Raw genomic sequence first — 18,342 nt, 5'->3', positions numbered from 1 at the left:
AGAAAAAAGGCGATGAGAATTTTTTATAAGTAATTATTTTTAGATTTGTATTAAATATTTATCTTAGACTTATAATATTTTAGCCGGTATTTATAGGTAAAAATCATTGATTGTTTTACGTTTATTCGCAAACATCATGTGATCGAGAATCGTTATATATACTATGTATATGCTACGTCAAGATACAGCAAATTGAAGGCAATAAGAGATATTTTCAACTCTTTATATCCTAAGTAAAAGATTCGTTATATTCCTAGAATTTCATTAGAAAACGAAGTCACTAATTACTTCGGCACCCCGATCGGGCTCAGCTCGGAAAAGGGCCAATTCATCGAATTCCAATTAGAAAAAACTTATTCTGACGCCGCTACGGAAGTTTCAGATTCATTGTTTTAGTCGCATTGTGATCCAATGTCAGAGAGTTTTATTTGTTACACCATTATCCACCTTATTCGCTAGACTATAAGGAAGTTTCAGGTGGGGGGCTATTATTAGCTCGGGCTTTAAACGGGGACAGATAAAATTGAAGTTTCCTGTAATTTAGTTCAATTGAAGCGGCGATTAAATTGGTCTTATTACATTTTGTTCATAGACGTACAAAGGAATTTACTTTTATTTGTTTCTTATTTATCTCTTTCAGCAATTAGAAAAGTAGGTCTTTTAAATGATTACTATTCACATTCACGTTAAACGGAATGTTTTTCATTTTCAATTGCCAGGGTGAAGCTTTCTAGAGCACTTAGCAATATGTTGCAAATTAGTTTGGAGGTACAAAGATCTTTTAATTTTATAAGTTGCATCTAAATATATAAATTAGTACAAAAATATCAAAGGCAGTGTATAACCTCTCACCCACTCCCATTTTCTTATAATTACTTTCATTCTAACATTATAAATATGTATTATATCTTTCAAGTTATACCCTCCTACTTATACCCAAGGAGCTCGCTAAGCCGCTGTAGTTGTCGCAACAGATTGAAACATAACATCCTCTCGCGCAGAAAGCCTACCACCATTTCTTAAAGTAATATTATTCCTGTTGTGGAAAAGAGATGTCGCTCTACGTCTTATAACGCTGTCTCGCTCGCACATCTGCAAAACATTTCTTTAAGATGTGGTGTTCCTTCAGATACATTTTCCTTATTGGATTTTTACAATTCCCACGATATTTTTTCCTCATTGCTGCGGTAAACTGCAAATGACTAAGATAAGGAATTAATAGGGCTTATCCCACGTCCATTGATGGAATTTAATTAATTAAAATAATTTCAAATGATCCCGCCTTTAAAAGGTTGTTGGTACTTAACTTATGTATGTAAATAAAGTTGAAATGGAATTATTGAAGAGAAATTATTTTTTTTAACCGAGGTTGACGTCGACCCCGGAGAAGGTGTGAAGAATTGTCCATTCAAAAGACCTCTCTGTCTTTTGTTTAAAAATGGAAAGGCCTTTGCATCTCGGCGGATTCCCTTCTATATGGTTAAAAAGGAAATCTAGCGGTGTGGTCCCTAGACCACGCCGCTAGATTTCCTTTTTAGAGGCTAGATAATTACCAATATTAAGCAAGGGCTTAATATTGGTAAGCCCTTGCTTAATATTGGTAATTATCTAGCCTCTAATGAAACTATAGGTACACAATCGTCGACTCGACCTCACATGGCAGTAATAATAACTTAAGTCTTTAAAGAAATCCGATGAAGTGAAAAATTCCTCTTAATTTACGAATAAAAAACATCACTACAAAAAACATAAATACCAATATAACTATATTAGAGAGATAAAACGAATTTAGCTAAACTATACACACATTACTATGTATTTTTGTGGAAAATTCGTCGGGTCCCTTGAATACAAGATGAGGTGGGGTTATAAAATAGATAGTTACACATGCAATGGTCTAAACAAGTCGGCTTTGCGTGAGATCAACTGTGCTTGCTTACTTGTGAACGAATGTCGGATTGTGGCTGGTGGCCTGGATGTGGTAAATTACGTGACCACGTCAATTACTTAAATTTTTAGTTGAACTTTGAACATGTTGATGTTTCAAAGTTTAATTTTTCATTGTTAAGGTTAACTACTCAAAAGGCAAAGACGATAACTTGTTCATCATTCAATTCTTCTCTAACCAAGCTATATCATATGAACAGTCAGACAGTTGAAATTTAGCATCACAAAATACTCAAATATTTTTAGTCTCATAACACTTACTAAGAAATTATCGACCACCTGCTCCAGACAAGTCTTAACAAAAACATACGTAATCGGATGAAAAGAGGTGTTTTTCATTAGTTGAATGAAAATAAATGTTAAGACAAAATGAAGTGTACTGACACTTTCACACTTACCACATCCACTCCATAATATAGTTTCGTACCTCACTGTCACAGACGGAGCCACGTAGCGGCCGTTTGTTTTCATGCGCGCGGGGCACTTTCGGGCCTCGTCCGAATTGTCGGCTCTGCCCAATATGACCACGTCCTAACGAATAAACCCCGGACATACTGCGTTCTTCACAAATATAGAACGACGAAACATATTTGTTCTTCATATGGACATTGAATTTTACTGATGCTTGTATTTTTTTGGATTTTGTATATTATATTTGTAGTATATTTTTTATATACAAGCTTGCTGTGTTGCTTTAGTTGGTGTCGAACTTTGTGAGGTTTTTGGTATTGTATGTTACTGGATACTGAAATAAGATGTCAATACATAGGTACTTATACGGCAATACGTACTTAATTTTAATATAGAATAATCCTGAGCTACATCCAAAAATAGGCTACGAAGTTTAAATTTTAAAGATCAATGTAGTAAATAGGTAGGGCAGTGTGGGAGTTAGTTATCGCTTCTTAAATTCTCTGACTCTGAAGATTAAACTGCTAAGCCAGTATAAGTAAAGTCTAAAGATAGAGAATTATCAATTCGTAATTATTGGATATTCAAAATGCTTTCCCTGCTGGGTTAGTAGTCATGATTTATGCTATGTAGCCGTAATGTTCAATAAAAATAATTGGCACCTTTTTTAATGTGACCAACATAATATGACCAATAAGGAAGTCTTAAGTTTCAAGTAAGAAACGTTAAGGACGAAACGCAAGAGGCGAAAAACGGGAATCCATATTTGATGTGCCACGTCCGTTTAAATTATTCATGCTAGGGTCGCGATTGAGGAATAATTCTTGTGGGTCGCTTGCAGTAACCTACAGGCGTCCTGCCACGTCTTAAACTTACACAAGTGACCTGTGGAAGCGGGACGGCGCACTACAAAGCGTAGAGCGGCGTCTCTATTTCTCACTGCGATAATTTGACTTAAAGATGTGGTGGTAGCAAACAGCCCTGCCGCTTGGCGTCCAGTGCATACCCCTATTTTATGTCCGATGCTTTTATGGGCAAGCAAAAAGTGAGTGAGTTTTTTTATAGCGTTTCTCAGATATTGGATGGTATTTTAGTTGTGGGGTCGGTAAATCAAAGTCAGGTTTGGTTCCTCCCGCGCTCGACTTGTTTGGGCATCTGAGATTTATATCCGGTATCAAAAGATCCTGCTATATAATTCTCTATAGGTTGATGTATTATTTTAGTGATCTGTCACTAAATTCTTTACTATATAAATAAATAGATGGCTTAGATATGTTCAAGTAGACCTAGGTGAAGATTACCCGAGGTTGTTATGTTTAAAGATGGTAATAAATAAAACGTTCAAATTCGACCTTGTCTGTTTTAGACTTTAAGTCTAAAAAGCATGTCAGTTAGTTTTTTAATACAAAGTAACAATAAATCCTATGTATTATATGTTCTATGTATTTACTATGACATTAAGGAGTGACACTTTCTTGAAATATCAAACAATAAGAAGAAAATAAACGGCAGCACCCTTGTTAACTAAGTTATGTACAACTTATATTTCTGTAGAATCAACAAAACAAAACTATAGACTTTTTACACAGTAATCTAATAGTCTACATATACACTGCAAAAAGAGTGTGCCCACAAGGCTGATTAAACAAAATATGGATAAAATATTTACATACTATTCAGAACACTTAACATAAATTATATAAAAAATGCGGTATCCTTTATGTAACTAGTCCTCGCAACACCAACGTAAAATTAGATAATAATGACTGAAATCAATGTCTCCAATTGATCATAAAAATTAGTATGCTCAGGGGATCCTATAACAATGGTCTTACGATCAATTACACTGATTGAGATAGACTTAGTTTATGAGTCGTAAACAAATTTAACAAGAGCCACCGCGATGACGGGGAATGTTTTTGGCTTATCTGTCACCGTTAATATCTGTAATGTCATTAAATAATCGTGTAATTTTACGTGTGATGGTTAAATCATTTTAGTGGTTACTGATTAGTCTTGGTGATTTTATGTTAATAAAATAATTTTCATTAGAAATTATTTTGAGTTTTGACGTTCGGTCCACGCGTGGTTTGGATTTAGTTTCGTTCTGGATTTGAATTCTTTTCTCGAACACATAATTGAGACAATTTATCGTAACAAATTATTCGTTTTGCTTGTTGGTATTTCTTATTAATATTTATTCATCTTAGACATGCAGGCTTGTGCTTTATAGTTAACACATTGATTTGAATATTCTTTTAATGATAACATTACAAAATCAAAATGTTTTCATGTAGGCCATTTTCCAGGCACTTTTAAAACTACAGTATTGATTCTAAGAGCACGGTTCAAAAATTTTATACCTATGGCCTCCATTATTCATACATATTTCACATGTAATTATGTGTAACATATTAAACAACACACTATTTTCTTAACAACACTTTGACATCGTAATCTTGCTCTAGAGGTATCATTTTATTCCAGATCTGATCTTCTCAACTCAGAGATACATTGCCTAATATGATACAGGGATCAACATCACTGGTCGAGGAATCACGAAATCTGGTAAGATGGGATTGTGACTACAACAATATAGCACAATGTATTTACAGAGTTATCTGAAAGAAATCGCCTTTGTCATAAGCACATTGAAGGATATTGTCACCTTTCTGTTATAGAAAAGGTGACGAGGATTACCCAAAGTCGGCTTTTATCGTTCCCGCCGTACAAAAGGGGATTGATATTATTGCATTTTTTTCTTTTTGTTATTTTCACTTTTAGTGCCACTTTTAGATATTTTAGTTTCACAGGACGCTAACAGAGATAGTTTACATAATATTTTTCAATTTAAAGAATTAGGTAAACATATTTAAACAGATTCTTATGCTCTGCCTTTTGCCATCAATAAAAAAAAGGTTTAAAAGTCACAAAACAGATGATTTCTTGAAAATGTCAACTGAGAAAACTCTACCAGCGTTGGCTGTCATGGGAACGTCGCTTCTCTTACCCAGTCTGCTGGAAAGCTGAGCTGTGTCGCTCGTGCCTTCACCCAGGCTCCTTCAGTGTTGTAAATCGTGTTTTTAATATATCGTCTTGCTCACACGAATCTGTTTTTCACGCAAACTCTGACCAATACCGAGAATTTGTCGTTCATAATTTTCCAAGCTACATCTAAGTTTCGTAATATTTTTCATTAAAACTTTACCTTTCAAAAAGCTTTTGAACCGGAATCGACATGCTCCAACTAGGATAGGTTAAACCCAATAGAAGCATTGGATTAACTTTCAATTTTCTGCGCTGGCGCTAGCTTTTAAGAAGCTTAGATCAGATTACCTTATATTTTCACACTATTATTATTTCTGACGTGCAATATCAATAGCAGTTTAGCATAGTTTTAGCATATTTTGTCTACACAATTTATGTGAGAGCACTACAACACTTTTTGTATGGCATAAACTAACTAATAATGACATAACTGACATGTAGCTTTCAGCTTTTCCTAATGAAACAGCAGATATAAGATTTTAAATTGTTGCTATAGCTTTTTTCTCCTTCCTTCTAACCTTATTATAAAGAGCCGCAACATCTGATGGTCACCGTTCTGTGGTAATTAGATAATTGTCTTACATATTAGTTCCTTTGAAGTTTGATACCACGCTAATTTCTGTTAATATTGCTTAATTGCTTCCCTAATTAATATCCCTTTAGATAATGATAAGTGAACGTTGGGAATTGTTTTGTTTAATTATTATAAACCTTTTAATTGCGAACTATGTCTTCAAGTGTTGTGTGTAATCGTGGATATTGTGTTGAGTTCTAAAAAAATATGGAATGCGTATGTCTGGTTTTCTTGTCACACTTTTTGGGTAAGCTTAGATTTTTTTTTACTGTTTATTACAATTTTACGTTTTTACGTGTTCGTAAATTTCGTTACAGTGGTAGTATCCGCTCAATGGGGACCGATGTTTCCGCAGGATCTTGAGGTAAATGGTCAATCAGTGTTTTAATTTGAAATATATAGTTGATTTAAGAGTTTTTATGTAATTTATCTTTTAATAGGGTAGAGACAAATTGATTTGGACCGGAGAAAATGAAAATAATTCATTTGTAAGTAGTTTTACTTTTGCTCAAATAATTTATTTGTATATGTCCATAATTTACATGGGGTGAATAGCTTTTTTCTCGTAGGGTAGCAACGAGCGGAATTGGAGTGGAGAAAACGAAAATGTACAAACCGTGAGTCTTTTTTGATAATACTATATATGTTTTTAGTCTCATCCTTAGCGTACAAAAGAGCAATCTTATTCAGATGAATGATGAGGCGCTTAACATTTTTAAAACTTACAATGTAAATAGTGTCAGATATGAAATAAACACATTTGTGCAATTTTCTTCATTCTCTTCATTTTTCACAGGGCAGTGACGAGCGGAATTGGAGTGGAGAAGACGAAAATGAATCACTTGTAAGTTATTGCTAAAGATATTTACTTTTTGAAAGACAATTGTAATTATAAAAAAATGAACTTTTATCTCGCAGAGCAGTCGTGAAAAGTATTGGAGTAGCGAAAACGGAGAAGTTACTGTGAGTTTATTTTACTGAAATTATTTACTTTTTTCTCATTTCAATTGTACATCAGCATTGCACTGTTTCAGCCACTTCGTAAACTCAAGATGGGCCCACCTCTCATTCCATTTAAAAAGCGAGTAAAGTTTTCCCACCATCATTTTCTCAAGCATAACAGACTGCCTTTTCCCTTTTGGACATTTCCGAAACCATGGCCAAAAAAATGGCCTACAGTGAAGAAAGAGCAAAAAGTCTTAAAACATTCGTCCGGAGTAAAGGCTGATCAGTTATACGACCCTTGCAAACCTCGCGAAGTACCAACTATGCCGGATTTCAAGACTCCTGGTAGAAGAATCAGCGATGTCAGTAAGTCAAAGGAACATGTAAATATGTGTACGTTTTACCAATAATATTCCCCCCAATCCTTAAAAACATCAAATAAGTTTTCTTTCTGTCCAGAATGTTACGAATATATTTGGCAGTTAAAAATGCGAAACGACCAAGCAGAAATGCAGGAAGAATGTAAGTTTTTTATATCTTCGAAAATATCTGGTAATAATAAAACTTGACCAAGGACTGCAAATTTATAATTATTTTTATACATTTTTAGGCAGGGAGTTCAAATCCAGGGGTATATCGTCCTATATAATTGGAGGCCATTTTACATTTTCTGGAGACTTCCCAAATATGGTAAGGTCAAAAAATGTAAGTTAATGGTTCTTGAACTATCCATCTACTGGAATACACACTCAGTTATTCTCTGATTTGTACTACCAGGGCGCCATCGGGTGGAAAGCGGTTGTTGGAACGTGGAAGTTTATGTGCGGCGCTACGCTGATCAGCAACAATTTTGTGCTGACCGCTGCTCACTGCTCTCGTGCATCAGGACGTGACACAACAATTGCTGACGTCACACCCAAAATTGTTAGGCTCGGAGATAAGAACATTTTGGATAGTGTAAGGACTTTTCAAAGTATAGATAATAATTTGTATTCCTGGAAATCTGGAATCAAATTGCTTAATGAGTTTCTTTTTAAAAACGAATGTCTTTTTTGCTTGTTTTATGTAGGACGGTGACGATAGTACCAAACCATACGATGCGGATATAATCAAAATTATAAGTCATCCTAATTATAAATCACCAAAACAGTACTTCGATATTGCGTTGATGGAGTTGGGCCAAAAGCTGACGTTCAGGATAGACCTCCAACCTGCTTGTTTGTGGACGAGAGAGAATATCACTCTGTTTGGACAGGATGCACAAGTGACCGGCTGGGGTGTTGTAGACTCAGGTATATAATGTTAATCAAATCAAAAATTATTATGTCAAGAGCTGACGGAATAGAGAGTAATAAGTATTTTGCCCATATATAGGCCAAAAATTTAATAAAAGATGGATGCTGAAATCAATATTTTCAAAAAATGGTTTCGAGATTATTTAATGAAGCTAAAAATACTATAATAAAAAAAAGGACTATAATAGCTTTTTTTCAAATAAAGTATCCTGATTTGATTTTTCCTTTAAACAGGTGCTACAACAACATCGCCGGAGCTTCTAGCTGCTACAGTAGACATCATAGACTCGAAGGAGTGTGATAGGCTACTGAACAGCTCATTCAACAGGAACTTCCACGGTCTGAAGGATCACCAGCTGTGCGCTGGCAAGTTAAAAGGGGGAGCTGATTCTTGTCAAGTAAGTCATGCATTCATTGATTCCATCTAGCTAATCTCTTCATTGTTAGACAGATCAACTTTGTCAACTAAGATGTACCTATAATAATAAAATACTACCAGCCTATAAAAATTAAAAGAAAGGCCGGGGCTAAAGAAAGGCTTTTTCAAATAATAATGTATTCAAAAATACGTATTTATATCTTTTTACGAGGGCATTCTGGTACCCATGCTTCGTCGGCAAATTTAGTGTTTAACCAAAAAGATTTAGACGATTCTTTAAAAGGCACATGTTTTCACAGAATTTGTATTATCTTGTTACCGATTTTAGAAACATGAGCAAGTTACATGCCATATATGAACGGCAAGGTGAATATTATCTTGGTCTACTAGTAAAACCGGATCCCCTAACTGATAATTTTAAAGTACTTTTTTTTCTTCCCTCCAGGGTGATTCCGGCGGCCCCCTTCAAGCGAAGATACCGCTACCCGTTCTGAACCAAGGCACTATGCATTACGTCATCGGCGTGACGTCATTTGGTGTTGGCTGCGGAAGACCAGGGTTCCCAGGAGTTTATACCAGAGTATCAAGTTTCGTAGATTGGATTGAAGGCATCGTATGGCCGAATTCTTAGAGAAAATGTTGATGCCCTAAGATTGAAGCAGGCGCAGCGAAATATAGGAAAAGAGAGTGTGATAACTAATCAAAACTGTAATTAAAACAAAAATTTAAACAATTTGCTCAAAAAGTTTTTCAAACTTCAGAAAAAAAGACCTGCCACTTAAAGAAGAAAACCAACGTGCTGATTTATAAAAAAAAAACGCTATCGTGTTGTTTTTTTCCTTATCTTTTCTAAAAGTATATACGGCTTAACTAACGAAGATATTTTGTGTTTCCAACTTATTTCGGACATCGCCGGGCCTTTATTCATGAGCTTTTCACGTAGCAAGGTCACGAACGGAACTACAAAGTTTTTACATGATAACGAAGACCTTACTTTAGATGTACTGACTTCTGTTGGTCGGATGGGTTTTTCGCAAGGAAATAGAAGATATATTGAAGTACATGCTAGCATCGAGCCTAATTATTGCAAAAGGTCATTTTTTACAAGAATATACAAGCAAAGGGTTGAAATAATCAATTTACGATTAAAACCTAGCTTGACATATGATTTAAGAGTGAAATTGTGGGTCACTTCTAGGTATCTGTTTTCTTGAGATTCGTGATTAAAGTATTTCCTTAATTCAAATTGATGTAGAATTTTGACTCTGAAACGAATCTGATGAATGGACAAATTGGAATTTATACCAATCACCTTGTTCTAACTTAGGTTCTATCAACCCTTTTGCCAGCCAGCAACAAATTCATTTAAAGAACATTTTTTCCCGAACACTAGGATAAAATAATGACAGATCAACCTCTATAAATAAATGTTAACAAAGTATTTTCTATACAGTGTAGTTAAGTCAGTGTAACTTGTCTCTATCAAGTGGTGTCCGTTTCAGCGGGCGAGTAAGTAAACCGTTTTAAGTCCTGAGTGCTGGCCATTTGTCAGTCTCGAGACACCACTGTGACTGTAATACCATTCCTATTCATTGAATAACGTCTTCTAGTTAACTATTAATTGTACCGACGAAATTATAGCGTAAACACAGAATGTTTTTCCAATGCTGTTTTTTGGTTAGATGTTCGAAGTACATTAAGGGACTAGGACTTTTTTAGTATTTAAAAGTAAATGTTACTAATAATTTTAATATGTAGAATGTGTTATGTAGAATGCATGCTCATGCGGGTTTTATGAGTTTAAAAAGAACAGATTGCCACAAGATTTCCCTATCCGCGAAACTAATTAAATTAATTAAACTCTAATTAAGTTTGTAACTAGTCTATTGATCCCGAAATACACGCGTAAGTAAACAATTAAATACATAATTAATCACTAATTCACCTCACGAACATCGTACACAAACATTCAAAACACCGTTAAGTATAAGAGCAGGTTGTTCCGTGCTCAACAATAGACATTATAATCATTCATTAAACTCCATTCCAACTTTATTCTAAGCACAAAACAAACAAACATTAAACAAACCGAACATAAAACAAAACACAGCCACAATTTTGAATTAAGAATGTACGTAAAAATAATTAAAGTTTAAATTCTTAACCCCACCGCAGCTGCCTGCAATTGCATTACAGCTGTTCTCTACTGCAGGTTTAATAAAATCCCGTTCCCGCTGCACACTGCGTGGCGCGGACAGCATCTTGATTTAAGTCCCACTTGGATAAAGAAAACGTACTGGTTTATAGCCGCACTAAAGGGTTGTTTAGTCCTTTACTGTCGATGGTTAAGTGCGGACGACGGATAAAATCTTTTAAAATCAGCCAGTTTTATTCTACAATTATTTTATGGCGTACTTTATTGCGTAATTATGTTGCAGAGAACGGGTTGAATAAAACATTGTTTTGATTTAACGTTGTAATAAGTTTAGATAGAATTACGTTGGAATTTATTTTATGTTATGCTGTACCTATTTATTTTAGTACAGAGATAAAATTGAGCTTGAGTTTAAAATGAAACAAATATTACGACTTATGAGTATCACAATTGTTTATAATTCGACACTGACTCAGATAAGTTTCATCAACAATTTACTCAATACTCAAAGATACGATCATTGAGTTTTATAAAAACAAGAGTTTTTTCGAATACAGAACTAAAATATTTAAAAATAAAAAAAACAACTCCAGAGACCAAGGAGGTTTCTCGAAAAAGGTTGAAGCGAGAACAATCACCTCCAGAAGTTAATAAATGTCACCGATCCTCTTCAAGTAACTGTGCAGCTGTGTAATCAAAATTCATAACCCGTGGTTAAGTTTAACAGATTAACAAGTTAAACTTCTCTTATAGAAAAGGTAAAGTTAACTCTAAAGTGAAATCTGAAGAATACGATGGAAAGCATAATTTTACATTGTCTTGGTTAAGTCAAAGTTGGGCAACAAATTGTGGAGTGGAATTAATGTTAGTAAAACTTAAATTGTGTTAGAGAATAAAGCTTTAAAAGAACACTGTTATAAGGTTGCCGTACACAAAGGGTAAAAACTACTATTAAGGCACCGCTGTCTACCCGTCTGTCAGCATGCTACACCTTATGAACCATGACATTTAGAGTTGAAACCGTATGTTGGGGATACGGCTAACTCAGCTAATTGAAGTCTAAACACGTCTATTTGACTCTAAGCTCCGCTTGACAGACAAAATGACTTATGGAGTTTCTTGTCGAATGATCTCCATAGAAATGACAACGTGGAACCGCGTACCTAGAATCATTACTGTAACGTTTAAAAAGTGCCTGCAAAACAGCCTTATTGAGATATAAAGTTTTTATTTTGATTTTTGGCAGATAAAGGCGATTTTTTCTTTGTAGAGTATTTTTTTTGTATTATTTCTTATATTGAAGTGTTATTTGAAGGTTCTTATAGGTTCAATTCAAGGTGGAAGGTTAAAAAAAAGTTAACCAACTACCAATCGAATACTCAGGAATATTCTAATATCTGCCTATTAATGAAGGATCAGAGCCTTAACTCAAAAATGAAACCAAAATTGTTTTAAAAATAGTGGATTTGTTTAAACACGACTGACCATTACAATCCTTATTTTCCAACTGGCAGTCATACGTCATCCGTCGTGTTATCGCTAATTCATATTCGGTAGGTACTTGAGTATAATCAATTATATTAACTAATGTCAACTAACTATATCAAATATTAAACAATTAATTTAGTCTGCACAATATTTATATCAATGCCCACATCTTGGGTAGGTACTTAACCCTACACTAAGAAGATAAAATTAAACGTGAATGTTTTCCATATAATCCCGAGTCCATTAATATCATAACGCAGGGTGCGGACAATCGGCTATCCCTATCTGTCCCATGTCTGCTGGTGTGTCCCAAATTTCCGGGCCGCATGACCCTGACACGATAATCGGGTCACTAATGCCCTATTCACTTTGATGATGCCGCCTATTTTTGATGATTTATATCGTATTTTAAAAGGGTAATTCTTTGAAAATTGACTTCGTGTATGTTATAATCTTCCACAACTTTCACAACGCCATCTAGTGTCAAGTCAAACTAAGCTGTATTATGAGTGTCAGATAATAGGTATATTGTAGATGAAGACCATCTAGCAATTTTGGGATGTATACATACGTACAAAAATGCATGAAAAAATGAGTCTTTATATTTCATTACCGTTCTAGCGCGGGTTCACAGCGGTTCAGTAAAAATCAAACTCCTCAAAAACAAGATGATCCATTATTCCGAGTCAGAACGTCAGTTTAATTTTTTTCATATCCTTCAAGACGTATTGATGGTGGACCTCAAAAAGTCGAAGCCCCGACATCAACGTCAGGGGTCTCACAAATTAACGAGTTTTCTCACCATTGTGACGTCACCTGACGTGCCTTTCTCCCTGTCCAATCACTGGGTCCCGATGGAGGGATGAAAAATGACCGGTAACGCTAATACGAAAACTTTCTATGATAAATGAGAACGCAATAGGAATAAAATTTGAATTTTTAAATCATTAAAGTCTAATTTGATTTTCTGAAGATTTTATAATTGGTTTTGTCATAGCGGCTATCGATGACTTTTCTAATATTAGTGAGGATTGATGTTCAAACCTTTATTTGGAAAGAACGAAAAAAAATCCAAAATAAAAAAATATCCCCACTAGCGTGACACCTAGGTACATGATGGCAAGATTGTTATTTTTTAATAACTTTATTCAAGCTACATCGATGTTAATGTTCACTTACTTTTACTTCTAATGATAACCATCAAAGGAATGACCTTTTGAAACACAGCTTCACCTCGAAGATCTTCAGCACCACGGTTGCTAAGCAACAAGCCCTTTGGTCCTCTGCACACATATTACGATATTAATTTGAAAATTTTATGTACAAAGGCAGGCTTAACTCAAGATTGAGTTTATTGCCGTACAGTCTCGAGTGAGGATTAGAACATGATGAAGGAAAAATATATTTAAGTACGTATCAGTATGTAACCGTCCTTCTATGATACATATCGGAAGTTTCCCCGAGTAGAAACGCCTTAATAAAGTCTCTTTTTCCATTGTCCTCTTTTAATATTTTTTCGCCAATCATCGTTCATAATTTTGCTGCCAATGTAATATTTAATCTTTATTACTGTCAATACTTGAGCTTGATCCATAACCTCTCTAAAAATTTTAGGTTACAGTAAATGAATCTATTTAATTCACAATATAAATGTTAAAAGCATAAGTTTGTTTGATCTATAATACGCTCCAGTTTACAGACAGATACCATTACTAAAAGGATGCTTCCTATCGAACACATCGCACGTATATCGAGTAAAATAATCTTGTTCCTTCGTATAAAGGTCCCTTTGAACAAAACAGACACTACTTTAAGTGCATTTTATTCCGTCAGACCCTTTGAGAAAGTCCTGAAATAGCGACCAAATTGTTAGACCTCTCCGCGCCGACTGTGGATGTCATTTCGTCATATTTAGAGTGTGCGTGTAGAGGGGTGGGGGTCGAGATATACTGGACGACTGGTAGTACACAGTCGTTCGCGAGAATTGGTTAAAATTCAATTATTCGTAGCCATTATTCGCGTACTCAAAGTTTCGAGTAGGGACGGACCACTTAGGGCGTTTCGTTCATGTCGAGTGCCTGCTCTGATTCGGTTTAATCTAACTTTAATACAAGGTTTTTGCTATAAGATGTACAATATAATAGACCGACATTTGGAAGGAGATCAAAGAATGAAACAACTTATGTAGCGAGAGAACGATTATTACAGAAATATGGCTTTATTTGTGAAAGCGGCCCAATTTTGGTCCGTGTACCCAACAATTAAAGCTTCAATTTTAGCACAGTATAAGTTCTGGAATTGTCCGGCCACTCATGAGTGAAATTTATCATATTATGCGCGATGTACGCAGAAGAAGCCGTAAGCAACGACTAGTCGTTAGGCCGAGCCGTTTCGCTGTAAGTATTTATCTTATTGCCGTATAGCGTTATTTTCCCTAAAGGAACGCGGCGCGGTCTCATGCGTGGTTTGGTTTTCTCATACGATTTCCTCAAAAAGATCCGCAGGCGTCGGGATGTCTCGATTCAATACTGACGGAATTCAATTTGCACAAGTATCTATTTATATAGATATTGTTGCAAGAATACTGGCGGGGGACAATAACAGCCTGTTTCTGTTTCACTGCGGGTAAAGGCGTATTTTCAACGTAACTAGAGACTGGAACTGGACTGACCATTGATCTATGTTTCCTTACTGCGGGTTGGCGATTTTAGATTCCATATTTTAAAGTCCTGATCCACACGATGATTTTTTTCACTCGTTCTCAGTGGTATTGGTGTGTATTTAGCAGCATTTCTGTATTCCTTAAATCATGAGATGAAAATGAATTTATTTTTAATTACCGGAAGGCCTTTGTTTACTAGCTTGTTTATTAAAAAAAATACTGTCAACTATAAAATCCATTCGAACAGATTAATTTAATAATGATTTTCATTTACATATATGTAGGTATTTACATAATTTAACGAACCAAATCATTCATATCAAAACCAAACAAGTATATTAATCAAATAACTTAAACACAATAACATAAGACAAGACATCTATTACCTAAACGGCATTGTATTAAACATCTCAGCGAGTTGACGAGTGGAGTGGAGAACTTACACAAAAGCCGTCAAGTTTTGACTCAAATCCAAAGTTGTGGATCTTGGCGTCGGATGCAGCAGATCCGTAGTTTTGTCACAAGCACCAACGCGACGGTATCGCAGATTCTTAAAGAACTTCATGGAAGTATAAATAATATAAGTACTTCTGTTGTTTCTACTATGATTTTAATCATAATGAAATAATAAACCGGCCAAGTGCGAGACGGACTCGCGTTGTAGAGGCAGGAGAACAAATCACATTATGATGTAAAAATTTCAACTTTCCGAAGGACAGTTGAACATCAGTAATATGGTTTCATTTATAGACTTTTGCGTACCGAACTAAAAATTAGTAAAAATAATTTAGAAAAGTTTCAATTGTGTGTGTGTGATCTTCAAGATTGTAGATTTCAACAAAAAACACGATTGCATATTCATAATAAATTCAACAGATGGAATATATCAAACGGCCTTAACAATAAGCTACCGTAATACAGTTTTTCACAATGAGCGACGGAAAAGTATTCCATTTGAGGAAAATTATACAAGTTAATATCACAAGATATTAATATTTGATGCGGTATTTGTGGGGTCTTGTTAGACTGTACGCGGTGGTACTATAGTATGTTCGACATAATATTTGAATCATTTTGTATTTATGTAAATACCAGTGTTTTTTAGGCTGCAGGTCGTTTTAACTGACCGAAAAGCAAAAGCGAGCGTTGCACGCTGGTTTGAAAACTGAGAGCTTCTTAGTATGTACCGTTATCTAAATGTACGAAAGGGCTTCGATCTTCGCTGTGTAGGCAGGTATAGAACGTGGCGGTAGCACCCTTCTACAAAGGCACCGCCAATGCTGACAGCATGGTTCAATACTGGCACAATCAAATATGTCATATCGCTGATTGATGCACTTACACAAAGCGATACATTCTAGTATCGGTATGCGTTAGCCATAATTAAGGACCTCTCGGATTGGCGATGTTTTTCATGTTTCTCGATCTCTTAACATTAAATTGTGGGTCCCGGCTGTTATTTATACATCCTTGACTGTTATTATGTTTAGTTAGGAGAAAGCTAGAAAGTTTGACTATACTAAGGGATATCGTGTTGTCCAAGTAACTGGGTTGTGGAGGTCAGATTGGCAGTCACGCTATGCACACTGGTCCTCAGCTATATTCAGATAGATGCCGAATCTGACAAAGTTGGGTTTAGCTGGTGATGACCTGTAATAGGTCTTTTTTAGGGAAAAGATGGAGCTACAGAGTGGAGGTTAAAAAAATCTCTATTTTTAGTATGCAATAATACTATTTCATTACAACAAAAACTCAACGCAACATCTAAACACAGCCACATAACACAGTTAACACTTTCGTTAAGCACACGTTCCCCAGTACTTCCTTGAGACAAATAAAGAGGTCGTTGGGATCAAGATGTAAACATTAATATAATGATAATCCATCTTGTGATATTCACGAGGCTGCGACGCCCCTCTTTTCCGCTTAACCCGTCTCACGTAATTACTTTTTGAGGACAAGACACCGGCGGAATTATCAATGTTCCTAATGTTTCTTATGTCTTAGAAGCTTTTAAGTATATATGTAATTATATACATGGTTTGTAGGTACGTAATATTGTAATTTGCGGTCGCTTTGTCTTGATTTTCTTTGGTGGTGTTCTATTTCTATATTAAGCTTAATTGTAATATTGTATTTTAATTCTGTTGGATTTGTAACTTTCATTTGTAATGTACTTTTCTTATGAAAGCTCTTTTATTTCAGTAGGTATAACTTTGATGTTTTGCTTCTATTGTATCTATACTTACAATTAATTCTTTAGTAGAATATTACGTAGTTATGTTAACTTTTAATCCACACGCTTAGCCCTCGATGTTCGTTCCACACAGCCATCTTAGCATTCACGTCATACATTTTATTTATTAAGTCGTCGGTAAATAAAAACGCCTCTATGTTTCTTGCAAGTCAGTTACTTCTATAGAATTACGTTGTTATGTTCCTCAGAGAGGCTCAAATAGCCTCATTTTGTTGCGAGAGAGAATTAACGAGCTGCCGCCGAGAAAAAAAATGAATTATGACGTCACTTGACGCCCGGCGATAATCAGCTCTGTACTTTATCGCACAGTTTGAAGGATTCTTCTGATATTGTTTTTGTTATTACATTTTTCTTGGTGAAATATTCTTGGCCTAGACAATATTTTTAAGGTCAGAATTTTTGTCAGATTAGCGCAATTTGAGCGTGCCGTAAATTGCGTTGAATAATTACGCTGCGTTAACTCGGTGTACGATATTAAAATTTCGGCTCGGCCTTAATAAAATTGACTTCTGTAGAAATATTTGGTGCTTTGTACCCCTCATTTTGGTGTAGGGTTATTTTTAAATTAATTAATTACAGATTAAAAAGAGGTGCGGTGTGTTTATAAACTTTTAATACACAAAATAATGGCGTTTTATATTGAAATTCGATCTAACACTGGTTTAGTCAAGGAAGTACTAGGGTTACATATTTGCAAAGGCCTTAGGTCTCTTATAACTTTAGTAATCTTCAAGCAGGCTCACAATAACTAAGATAACAGAATCACTGCGGAGCTCCCGAAGCCCAAGTGGGACGCATATTTTTCTAAAACCAAGTCCTACTTAATTCCACCAAAACTTTACGTTAAAACTCCGGCGATAATTCTGAAGTTCCTCCTTACATTTTTGGGTACCTACTTTATAAATTGTGTTGCAATCTTGCTAAAGTGTTTTCGTATGCTTCAAAACGTTGAGATAATTATATTGAAATTAAACTTTTCACTGTTAAAGTTTGCACAATGGTGTTTTGTTTACAACGCTGCGATCCCGGGTGAACGAAAACATAGTGTCTTGCCTTTCATCCTTGTGGAACAATAACTTGTATATTCATGCTCTATTAAGATCTTCCCGCGAGTTGACCTGGTTTACCGAGAACTGTTTAAGCGTTACTTATGAACTGTCCCGCACATTTATTATGATGGT

The 18,342-nt window shown here is 35.2% G+C and overlaps 1 protein-coding gene and 1 long non-coding RNA gene across 2 annotated transcripts; both read left to right on the top strand.

Moving 5' to 3' along the window:
• Window positions 1-6,443: 6,443 nt before the first annotated feature.
• LOC113503495 lies at window positions 6,444-6,812 on the top strand. Its single transcript, XR_003401451.1, has 3 exons — window positions 6,444-6,468; window positions 6,550-6,597; window positions 6,777-6,812. It is a non-coding gene; the product is annotated as an uncharacterized LOC113503495 (long non-coding RNA).
• Window positions 6,813-7,248: 436 nt separating this feature from the next.
• On the top strand, window positions 7,249-9,508 carry LOC113503564 (serine protease snake-like). The gene is made up of 7 exons (XM_026885594.1): window positions 7,249-7,291; window positions 7,385-7,447; window positions 7,536-7,615; window positions 7,703-7,882; window positions 7,995-8,217; window positions 8,455-8,647; window positions 9,023-9,508. Exons 1-7 carry the CDS (start codon window positions 7,249-7,251, stop codon window positions 9,228-9,230), a joined length of 990 nt encoding a protein of 329 aa, XP_026741395.1. The 3' UTR covers window positions 9,231-9,508.
• The last annotated feature ends 8,834 nt before the right edge of the window (window positions 9,509-18,342 follow it).

This window comes from Trichoplusia ni, chromosome 19 (genome assembly GCF_003590095.1).
Source record: "Trichoplusia ni isolate ovarian cell line Hi5 chromosome 19, tn1, whole genome shotgun sequence".
NCBI lineage: Eukaryota > Metazoa > Arthropoda > Insecta > Lepidoptera > Noctuidae > Trichoplusia > Trichoplusia ni.
This window is presented reverse-complemented; position numbering and strand designations above follow the sequence as displayed.

What these genes read in the sequence shown, in the direction of transcription:
- LOC113503564 (XM_026885594.1), top strand. Translation starts at nt 7,249, where the DNA reads ATGCCGGATTTCAAGACTCCTGGTAGAAGAATCAGCGATGTCA. An exon ending in TAGAAGAATCAGCGATGTCA is followed by an intron (nt 7,292 to 7,384) that starts GTAAGTCAAAGG and finishes CTTTCTGTCCAG; the next exon opens with AATGTTACGAATATATTTGG. An exon ending in GCATTCATTGATTCCATCTA is followed by an intron (nt 8,648 to 9,022) that starts GCTAATCTCTTC and finishes ATAATTTTAAAG; the next exon opens with TACTTTTTTTTCTTCCCTCC.